The sequence below is a fragment of the Poromitra crassiceps genome (assembly GCF_964638095.1).
Source record: "Poromitra crassiceps genome assembly, chromosome: 25".
Taxonomy (NCBI): Eukaryota; Metazoa; Chordata; class Actinopteri; order Beryciformes; family Melamphaidae; genus Poromitra; species Poromitra crassiceps.
The window spans coordinates 17595335-17607410 of NC_139649.1; the positions used below are offsets into that span (position 1 = coordinate 17595335).

Below are 12076 nucleotides of genomic sequence, written 5' to 3' on the forward strand. Positions count from 1 at the left end.
TCCAGCATGTTAACCGCAACACTAGCTCCCTTGGCGGAGCTGGTTAACATGCCTTTATACCTGGGGAGTGAGTTTAACCAATCCACTCGCTACCACTCGGGACTCACGAGGAATCCGCGCTGATTCAACTCGGTTACACTCACCCCCTTAAACTCACTCCACACCCACTGGACATCCGGGTCACGGCACCAATGTAACGGCGTTGTGTAGGTGGTACTTGCAGCAACCCATGTTAAGGGCTTGTCCAGGGGTGGATTCGAACTGCCGACCCTCGGCTTGGGAGTCCAGCATGTTAACCGCAACACCAAGAGAGCTAGCTCCCTTGGCGGAGCTGGTTAACATGCCTTTATACCTGGGGAGTGAGTTTAACCAATCCACTCGCTACCACTCGGGACTCACGAGGAATCCGTGCTGATTCAACTCGGTTACACAAGCACAATTCAGTAAGCAAATATGCTATTTGAGTAAAATACTAAAATAGTGTAACAGAATAATCCTTTATATAAAAGGGAGTAAGTGGGCCCACTGATGATGTCACAATATCTATGACATCATCAGTGACATCATTATTGACCCAAATCATAGTCACTGAATAAGAAGACTGCTACACACCTTGTCGAGGTTGTCGACTGCCCCTTTGCGCTTGTTGTAGTCCAGGATGATGGTTGGTTTTTTCTTGTCATCCTGGCTGACAACTCCCTCGCGGTGGAGAGAAGGACAACATTTTTGCCCTTCTTTGGGGTGTAGCTGACGATTGTCGCTGCGCTCCGGAATGCGAACAGGGAGGAGAATCTGTCGCGCCTCGCGGCAGTCCGCAGCGCTGGGGGGACCTCAGCCCTGTTCTTTCTGATTGTCCCCACCAACGCCATCTTCCGCCGCAGCAGCTCCACTCCCAGCCCGTAGCTGCAAGGGTAAGTAAGCATTTACAACATAAAAAAAATAAGGTAAAATAAAATAAAATAAATGCATAAATACCTGGTAAAGAAATTGTCAGTGGTTACGGTGCCCTGCAGCCCCTCTGTCAGCTGCAACACCACTCTTCCCCTGGTTCTTTTCAGCGTGGTCTCCTGTCTTCCCTGTGTAAACCTATAGGTTCGGAATACAGTACATGGGATAAAGGCATATGCCTTTATATGGATTACAAGGCATAAAAAATAATCATTTGCAATGTAATAATGATGATAAAAAATATAGGTTACCTCGAGCTTCCAAGCATAGGAGGTAGCCACATCGGCGAGGCACCACACCTTGAGGCCGTATCTGCATGGCTTGGAGGGGATATATTGTCTAAACAGACAGCGGCCGCGGAATGGCACCATCATCTCGTCTACACAGACTTCCCTGCCCGGGTAAAAACACATGGCAAGACGGCGGTGCCAGGAGTCCCAGAACGCCCGGATTGGGGCAAGGCGGTCTGGGTGGGTCCTGGCCCGAACTCTCCTTGTGAGCTTGTCATCAAATCTGAGGAAAATAGAATATCTGTCAATACAAATTATATTCAATAATTATAAAAATAGACTATTCAAGAAAAGAAAAAAGAGAAAACAAACCTCATGTGACTGGAGATGTCCTCGAAGCGGGACCTGGACATCGTGGCCCTAAAAATGGCCCTGCCGGTGCCATCCACCCACAGGCTGCGGGCGCACTCATGGGCTGAGCGATAAACACCAGCCAGCAGCAAGAGGCCAACATATGCCCAAACCTCGTCTGCGTCCACCATCTTCCAGCCGGGGCCTACTGTTGACCATAATATTTACTCATCACCACCAGAAAGAAAGAAATACAGCCACCAGCAGATTACATTACATTAATTATTACTTCTCCTTCTCCTATGGCAAGTATCCATTGGAAAGCTCTCTCTCTCCATCTATGATCTTGTCTCAGCCCCGGGCCCACACACAACCTGTTTTCTTGGAGTTTAATCAATTTACCTGGGTTACTAAGCGGCTGTGGGATGTCACAGACGACATATCTTCAGAGGCTCCATCGGGGTGCATCATGCCCCTCTTGGAACTTCCGTCTCCACTGCCTATGCCTGGAGGATGGAAGGCAATGTAAGCATCACTGTCTTAGTCCTGGTGGCACTTTCTAATAGGCTATTTCCCCAGGGATCCATGCATTTGTACTATTTTTTACAATTACTGATGCAGTATCTCACTATAATAAGGCGTGAATCGTGTGATATTTCTAGTATGGGGGTGCCCAGTTAGACTGGCATCTATACCAGTACTGTAGCTAAAGGTAGCGATCAGTTTGTGATGCCACTTGGAAGAAGGATCAGAGGCTGTTTGAACAACAATGCATGGGACAGTGATGCCAAATTGAGTTGTCACGCCAAAATTAAGTTTGTATTTCATCACTGCAGTGCTAAGAAGGGATAGACCAGAATTTAAAAATCTTGTCAGCTAACAAATTCAGAGTCCCATTCAAGGATCAGTTCTCCAGTTTCTAGCTTCAGGAAAAAGTGGTGCATGTCCACAAGTAGCCTATTATCTTAACTATACTGGAATAATACTTGAATTCTTAAAATAGGTGGCATTCCCATTTAAACTGTAGCTAAGGATGTTGACAAAGCTCTGGTGTTTGAGCCACGGCAATGTCGAGGTTGATGTTTACTCACCTTAAATAGTGTGTCCTCCTCGTGCGACGGTGTGTCACGGGCATGTTTCCATGGTATATTGAAGCGCTTTGCTTCCCCGGCAGGCTTGCCAGGCCAGGCCCGGCCCGTAGGCCCGGCCTGGCCTGTATGGGAGAGCGTGGTGGAGAGAGGGTGGGAGAGCGTGGTGGAGAGAGAGTGGGAGAGCGTGGTGGAGAGAGGGTGGGGGGGCGGGGCAGGCTTGCAGGCCAGGCCCGGCCCGTAGGCCCGGCCCGTAGGCCAGGCCCGGCCTGTATGGGAGAGCGTGGTGGGTGGGGGGGGCGGAGTCCCCGGATCTGGTCGTAGTCCGACCGCCCATTCCTAGAGGATGGAAGGCAATGTAAGCATCACTGTCTTAGTCCTGGTGGCACTTTCTAATAGGCTATTTCCCCAGGGATCCATGCATTTGTACTATTTTTCACAATTACTGATGCAGTATCTCACTATAATAAGGTGTGAATCGTGTGATATTTCTAGTATGGGGGTGCCCAGTTAGACTTGCATCATGCAACTATACCAGTACTGTAGCTAAAGGTAGCGATCAGTTTGTGATGCCACTTGGAAGAAGGATCAGAGGCTGTTTGAACAACAATGCATGGTGGAGAGAGGGTGGGAGAGCGTGGTGGAGAGAGGGTGGGGGGGCGTGGTGGAGAGAGGGTGGGGGGGGCGGGGCAGGCTTGCAGGCCAGGCCCGGCTTACGCTTACAGACGCTCCTCCAGCAACGCTGCAGCCAAAGTCTGACTGCCGTTTCAATGTTCAGTGAGCGTGGCCCCTCTGATCACTCTCAGGTGTAAGTCATGTCTCTGATTAGTCCTTGCAGGGAGACAGCACTCTGCTGTCTCACTACAATAAGAACTGACGGTGTTCGTTGTTCAACATCAGCGCACAGCAAATCTGCCATTTTGGAGAGACTATGCTACCTCTGATTGGTTGTCATGGTTCGGGCCAAGATGGCGGGAGCACTGTTGTAAAAAATGCACGCACGCTGTTGTTTGCTCTTCCTGTCTATACTCTTTGGTCTAATAGTCTTCGTCGCTTTATGATGACGTTTACATACATCGAACTTCCGCGAAATACGAAGCCCTGATGGGAAATGTATACACTGTAGCGAACCAGAAACTGGTATCCTTTTACACTGTAGGAAATACGATACAGAAAGGAATACTATGTTTCAGGCATTGAGAATGGCAAAACATCAAGATTTTTCATTGCCAGGTTTATTAGGGAAAGCAGCAGGTAGCATTTATATGCATGTTATTAAATTTCTTAAAGGAATTGGGGTAGACACAAGAATTTAAGAGTAGTTGTTTTGGTTTTGTTTGTTTTGTTTCGTTTTGAATCCCCTGTTCCACAATCCAGTCCAGTTGGTGGCGGTAATGCACCTTTAAGTTGGTTGCCAACCGCCATAAAACACTAAAGAAGAAGAAGAAGAAATACGAAGCCAAACGAGCAGGATGCAACTTATGATCGATTCGTGAATATTATTTTTTATGTGTGCTGAACGTGAGTTCACAGCGAAACATCCATTATTCCTTAGTCCACGTGGTTGACTCTCCTCCTCGGCTCAGACGCGGTGATGGAGTACGGGCAGGAGAGGGTGGTGGCGCTGGTGGACATGGACTGTTTCTACGTGCAGGTGGAGCAGAGGCTGAACCCAGCGCTGAGGAACACTGCCTGCGCGGTGGCTCAGTACAAGACGTGGAAGGGAGGCGGGTGAGTTTCTACACACAGACATGCTCATTGCTCACTGTATGGTCAATGCAACTGTCATAGCATCAGTCCTGAAAAGATCTCTCTCTCTCTCTCTCAGATCAAACGTCAGTGTTTGATCTGCACCTTATAATAAACCATCTAAAGACGACCTGAGTGCTCCAGTATTCTCCAATTCTGATGCTACTACTGTGGTTCCTCAACTGTTGAGCACCAGTCTCTGTCTTCCTAGTGGTTTAGCGCATGAACTTTCTCTAAAAAAGGGGATACATAATGTCTGTTACATAGGAACTTACCAGTACTTTGTAACAGCTCCTTCACTTACACTCTCTCTCTCTCTCTCTCTCTCTCTCTCTCTCTCTCTCTCTCTCTCTCTCTCTCTCTCTCTCTCTCTCTCAATCAACAAAATATATAACTGATCTAACAACAAAGTAAACAGGGGATACATAATCAGAAGGAGAATACTGGAGCAATCAGGTCGTCTTTAGATGGTTTATTATAAGGTGCAGATCAAACACTGACGTTTCGACACTTAAGTCTTCTTCAGAGGGACCCTTCATTGGACCCTCTGAAGGGTCCCTCTGAAGAACCCTCTGAAGGGTCCCTCTGAAGAACCCTCTGAAGGGTCCCTCTGAAGAACCCTCTGAAGGGTCCCACTGAAGAAGACACTTAGAAGACTGTGTCGAAACGTCAGTGTTTGATCTGCACCTTATAATAAACCATCTAAAGACGACCTGAGTGCTCCAGTATTCTCCTTCTGATGCTACTACTGTGGTTCCTCAACTGTTGAGCACCAGTCTCTGTCTTCCTAGTGGTTTAGCGCATGAACTTTCTCTAAAAAAGGGGATACATAATGTCTGTTACATAGGAACTTACCAGTACTTTGTAACAGCTCCTTCACTTTTACTCTCTCAATCTCTCTCGCTCTCTCGCTCTCTCTCTCCCTCCCCCTCTCTCTCTCTCACACACACACACACACACACACACACACACACACACACACACACACACACACACACACACACACACACACACACACACACTCACTCACTCACTCACTCACTCACTCCAGATAGTGGCTGTTCAGCTGCATGGATCATTTAAATCACTGTCTCTGTGTTGGTAACTCATCTGCTTCCTCTCTCACTTCTCTCACTATATGTCTAACATCTAAGCTAATCTAACATCTTTCTCCATTAGCATAATAGCGGTGAGTTACGAGGCCAGAGCCCATGGCGTCACCAGGAACATGTGGGCAGATGATTCAAAGAAGCTGTGCCCGGATCTCCAGGTGGCACGTGTACGAGAGTCTCACGGCAAGGCAGACCTCACACTGTAAGTGCTAGTGAGATGTAACCTCTGCTGCACCTGTATGCCACAAAACACTTTCTTTCTTTCTTTCTTTAAAATGTGAATCCTAATAAGGATCTCTATTTTGAGCCACATCTTTGCCAGAAGTGGCCCACATCTGCAGTACTCATAAAGTGTACAGTTGTAGGGATGGGCAATAATTCAACATCATCGTTCATCATCTTTCAGTGGAATCATACAGTGAGATATGATACGATATGACATGATATGCCGATATTGTGATATGCAATTCTGTTGTCTAAGTAACAAGCTAGTTTTATTTAAAAACCGACAAAATGAGGTTTGAAAGATTATAAGGAATATTATTTGAAAATATCAGTTTTGTTCGACATCACACTTAACATTACCATCCAGTTCAATGCAATGAATTTGATTATGTGATTTTGTATACATAGGCTATATTATGATCTTAACAACACTGACACTGTGTGCTATTTTATAGGCTGTGTACCTTTTGGGGACATCTTCGCAGTTGATGGAGTCTTGAGAGAAGGGGTCCTAGCCTTTGGGGACGTCTTAGGTGATGGCGTCGTTGCTTTTGCTGGACTTTTCACCTTTGGGCTGCTGGCAAGGGCTGGATGCTCAAGTTCAAATTCCTATGGAGATCAAAATCCATTAACTCATTGAGTGCCATGGACGAGTATGTTCGTCATTTCGTTTAGTAACGTAGAGTGCCAAGGACGAGTATGTTCGTCAATTGCGTTTTTTGACGGTGGGACGTGGATCAAAGCATCAGGCATCTCCTGTACAAATATTGGAGCTATTGAAGGTGTATAACCTATTTTACGGACTCATTAGGTGGCGACAGTGCTCTCCAGATTACAGAAAGGTCCGGAAAACTGCAGGAAAAAGCCGTGATCAAAGAGAAACCGATGCATGCTGCAGCCAGAGCCATATAGATTGCTCTGTCTGCAGAGGGAGCCGCCCGGGAGCCGCCCGGCGCAAAAACGGAGGCTCCGAAAATAGACTGGGTGCGTGTGGGGAGGAGTTTGCAGCTGAGGGGGGGAGAGGGGGGTGGGGCACGCAGGCTCCACAGAACTACACCACGTCACTACATCAGAAAATATTAGCTAGAGTCAGTGATGAATGTGCTTGAAATGCTTCATTTCACAAAAGGCTGAATATCTCAGCTTATAATTTGAAACCTGTCTTTTTGCTCAAAACAGCCTATCTTCTCTGGCTCATAACTAAAGAACGGAAAATGGTATCAATAAACTTTTTTTTGCAGATGATAGAAGAGAGTCTCCTCGTTCTTTGTGCGTGTTTACATAGTAATATCACACAATATTCTGTGGGCCTCGAGAAATCACTGAAAACGCTCTGAAACTCTGGCACTGGGAGCTTCCGTTCTCCAAAAGTGGCTGGCACTCAATGAGTTAATTTAAAAGAACTTAACATTAGTCTACTCAGCACAGGCTTCAACTGAACTTTGTGCTCCCAACCTCCAAAACTTTAGAAATGTTTTAAATGTTTCCCATTGGAAAAAAATGTGCAATGCTGTAAAACGCTTGCAATTTTATATTCTGGATATACTTTATATCCCAACTCAGTTATGAGAGAAAATCCTGACTGTCAGCTCAGGTCAGTCCTGCTGTCAGTAGGGTCAAGTTATCCTGACTGTCAGCTCAAAACAGTCTTGCTGTCAGTAGGGTCAACTGTTATCTGACACCAACACGAAGGTCGCAGGTTCGCGCCCCCCCCCCCCCCGTGTTACCTCCGGCTTGGTCGGGCGTCCATACAGGCGCGATTGGCTATGTCTGTGGGTGGGAAGCCGGATTCGGGCTATGTGTCCTGGTCGCTGCACTGGCGCCGTCTCTGGTCAGTCGGGGCGCCTGTTCGGGGCAGAAGGGAACTGGTTGGAATAGAGTGATCCTCCCATGTGCTACGTCGTGCCGGTGAAGCTCCCTGCTGTCAGGTGAAAAGAAGTGGCTGGCAAACTGTGCATGTGTTGGAGGAAGCATGGTGCTAGTCTACGGCTCTCCCCAGATCAACAGAGGGTGGAGCAGCGACCGGAGCAGCAGGGGAAATTTGGCCAAGAATTGGGGAGAAAATGGGGGGGGGAATCTGAAAAAAGAAAAAAAATACACTGAACAAGATTCCAGCTGCCTGTGTTTCCCAAGCCTGGAAGAGTTGTGGAGATTGTCCACAGATGTTTGGAGATGGAGTGAGAGTTTGTTGAATGTCATAGCTGTTAAAAATAGTATGTTTTGCTCATATTAGATATACACTGTTTGGGGGGGCATGGTGGCTCAGTGGTAGAGCTGTCGCCTCACAGCTAGAAGGTCCTGGGTTCGATTCTCACCTGGGACGCTGTGAGCGCTGAAGGAATGCGTGCCCGTCTGCGGTGGGGTCGTCAAAAGGGCCTTTCTGTGTGGAGTTTGCATGTTCTCCCCATACCCCCTGAGGGTTTCCTTCATATAGGAACCCCCTTCACCAAAACATGCAATATCCTGGTTGCTAATGTGGTTCCTCCTCTGGTCGTTAAGGGCGCCTGTTCGGAGGGAGGGTAACTGGTTGGAATAGCGTGAACCTCCCACGTGCTATGTCCTACCGGCGAAGCTTCCCCTGTCAGGTGAAAAGAAGCAGCTGGCTAACTGCCCATGTCTCGGAGGAAGCATGGAGCCAGTTTCGGCTCTCCCCAGATCGGCAGAGGGTGGAGTAGCAACCAGGATAAATAAATTAAATTAGCACTAATGGGGGATAAAAATGGGATAAAAGATCGGGGAAAAAAATATTATAAAAAAAAGATATAGACTGTTTGAAAGAGAAATCATGCACAATGTCAGATAGATATTTAATTTTATTTCATGCCAAAATATGACACCTGGGGAAACAACACTAACGAAGACTAATGTATATTATCAAAAAAATAGCTGAACCCTGACTCAAGTATTTGACGAATCAATTATAATAATGCTCAAATAATAATGTTATTGTGTTCACTTTTCCACCATCTTTATTCCAGATGTGGAGGCTGATGAAGTTGCCTGTGTTGACCAACTGGATGAAGTGCCCTGTGGTCATACTGAAGAGCGACCATCAGATGCCATAGACACTAGCATTGAAGTGGACACAGCTAGCATTGAAGTGGACACAGCTAGCATTGAAGTGGACACAGCTAGCATTGAAGTGGACACAGCTAGCATTGAAGTGGACACTCAGGAGGAGGAGGAAATGTGCTCCTTTAGCACATTTTCTCTCTTTCGATCAACAAAAAAACAAAAGTGTGCCAAATGAGTCAACGAATGATTGGGTACTGGATCCGTTTCTGATATATATATATATATATCAGAAACGATATATATATATATATATATATATATATATATATATATATATATATATATATATATATATATATATATATATATATATCAGAAACGGATCCAGTATATATACACATATATATATATATATATACTGTATACTATATGTACATGTACTGGTAAGTAAACATTTGGTACACCTCCACTGGTACTTGCATACAAGAGTTGTGTGTGATTCTTAATACACTCTTCTTGTTCTAAGAAATCTTCTATTTCTTGGATCAGATTTGCCTTGGAGTACCAACTCCACACATTCACAGCCTGTGAAAGAGTTCAACTGCTATTTTTTTCTGTCCGTTCGTTAGACCATGACACTAAAGTCATTTTGATGCACCTTGCTCCAGTGGCAGCGGTTTGTCATATTTTCCAAGTGTTTTCTACGTTTTGTCCGATGTCAGTTCTGTGCTCCTCCGAGTGACAGAAATTGAAATTAAAAGGTACAGTGACCAGTCCCATGTCCAGTGGGCATCCGTTGATTCAATGTTTTGCCAACACAGCATAGCATCATGTGTATTTGTATTCTTATTCTTTTAACGTCCTTATGACTTTATACCAAAGTTTAGCAGTAAATGTTCTGGCAATATCAAATGCTGCTTTTTTGTATTGTTGAAGTTTTGCACTTTGTTCACGTGTATTTTTGAAACTTGTTTACTTGTACATTCTGTAAAGCATGTCTAAAGAGGATTTTTGTTCCGTAGCTGTTACTACAATTATTAATTAATACACAGGACAAGATGTTACTATCCCTTGTGCCAAAATCCGAGGAAAAACACATTTAGAAGCCCAATCCAGAATAAAACAAGCTAACAGGCTAACAAACTAATAAACAAGACACAAATCACCAGTTACCTACCCTAGCCAACAGCAGTATGAAGCATGTCATTGGGGTTTTCAAGTGGGCACCTTCCTTCACCGACGTTTCGTTAAGTTAGGCCCACGACACCTCAAGAAGGCTTAACGGTGTAATCCAGCGTCCTGGAAACACCCCCCTCCATGCTACCACCGCACAACTGCATATTACCTCACTATCTAAGCCTAGCTATCCAGGTCGATTCGGTATGACATTCCTGACTACACCACCACTGTCAATGATTCAGCCCTGTTGATGCGGACCGTTAATCATGACCACCAACAAACAATCCCTAACTACACCACCACTGTCAATGATTCAGCCCTGTTGATGCGGACCGTTAATCATGACCAACAAACAATCCCTAACTACACCACCACCGTCAATGATTCAGCCCTGTTGATGCGGACCGTTAATCATGACCAACAACAAACAATCCCTAACTACACGACCACTGTCAATGATTCAGCCCTGTTGATGCGGACCGTTAATCATGACCAACAACAAACAATCAATCTGACCTTAGCGAGCTCCCCAGCTAGCATGTTTCCTCCTTATCCACAGCCATTCACTTGCTCGTTCTGCTGCCTGAGACATGTTGCTAACCGCAAGTTTCAGGCTCCGTCCCCGAATGCCCAACTCAGTAAGGCAATAACGGACTTTGCCACAAAACCACGGCAGCCCACCTCTACAGGCCGCACTCGAGCCCTCCAACCTCGCTGCTCTGCCTCTGCTGCCATTTCAGCATACCTAGCTTTCTTGCGCTCATAAGCCTCCTCAACTCGATCTTCCCACGGGACTGTGAGTTCGATAAAATAAACTCTCTTCTCTACCTCAGACCACAGTAACAAGTCCGGACGTAGCCGGGTGCTAACTATATATGCTGGGATGACTAGCTGTTCATTCAAGTCAACCCTCATTTCCCAGGCTCCACCTACACTTAGCTGCCCTAACTTGTGCCTGACCTTAATTGGTCTAATCTTTTCTCCCTCACGTACAAATTTGATCTGTCTATTCTCTTTGCTAGCAACTAGAGAATTTACTTCTAGCCGCTTTTCCTCAACTGCAGCTGCCAAACATTTCAACACCTGGTTGTGACGCCAGGTGTATCGCCCCTGGGAGAGACTGACCTTACACCCTGACAGTATATGCCTCAATGTACATACACTAGAACACAACGGGCAGGCACCATCCTCGCCCAACCACTGATTTAAGTTCTGGGGAGATGGCAGCACATCATAAGTAGCCCCTAGAATAAATCTAATTCTGCTGGCCTCCATGCTCCACAACTCTCTCCACTTCAACTTTCTCTTCTCTACACTCTCCCAGTTCACCCACTGTCCTTGCTTTGCCTGCGACACTGCCTTAGTACATCTTACTGCCTCCTCTTGCCTATGTACTTCAACTACCATCTTCCTCTTTTCTATTACTGATGCCTTGTTCCACACAGGTTTCCCTATGCACAACCCTAAGCCTCCACGCCCATGCTGCACCTGACCTATGATATCCCTGTGTCTAAGAGCTGACTGTGCTTGCTGTACTGCCTCCTTTGGGTTCCACTTCCTCCCTGTTTTAACTGTGGGCGCTACACTCCTAACCACTGGATCCTTTGACTGAGTCAGAGTCATTTCCAGTCTAACCTTAGCACACTTGAACTCCTCTGTCAGGCTAGATAATGGCAATTCCAATATGCCTTTCCCATATAAGGCTACACTGCTTAGGCAGCGTGGGACTCCGAGCCATTTTCTAATGAATGAGTTAATCATCCTTTCTAGCTTTTCTACCTTTGAAAGGGGAACCTCATACACTGTCAGTGGCCACATCAACCGAGGCAACAATCCAAACTGCAAACACCACAACTTTAACTTTCCTGGGAGCCCTGACTTGTCTATACTTGAAATACCTTGAATCATTTCCTGCCTCACCTCCTCAAACTGTCCCTTATCACTGAGACTTGCATCATACCATCTTCCCAAACTCTTGACTGGTTTCTCTAACACTGTAGGCACCACCTCATCATTTATAACAAACTTCTTACCTACTACCCTCCCTTTAATGATTGAAATACTCCTGGACTTACTTGGCTTCACTTTCATTCTAGCCCACTGCAGATTACTATTTAACTTATCCAACAATCTGCTAGTACATGGAGCGGTTGACGTCATAGTCGTCATGTCATCCATG

The 12076-nt window shown here is 45.9% G+C and overlaps 1 protein-coding gene across 1 annotated transcript; it reads left to right on the forward strand.

Annotated features, from left to right (window-relative positions):
• Positions 1 to 4247: 4247 nt before the first annotated feature.
• Positions 4248 to 8768, forward strand: LOC310798089 (DNA polymerase eta-like). The gene is made up of 3 exons (XM_083660583.1): positions 4248 to 4348; positions 5546 to 5680; positions 8682 to 8768. The coding sequence occupies exons 1-3, from the start codon at positions 4251 to 4253 to the stop codon at positions 8692 to 8694; spliced, it is 246 nt and encodes an 81-aa protein (XP_083516709.1). The 5' UTR covers positions 4248 to 4250; the 3' UTR covers positions 8695 to 8768.
• The last annotated feature ends 3308 nt before the right edge of the window (positions 8769 to 12076 follow it).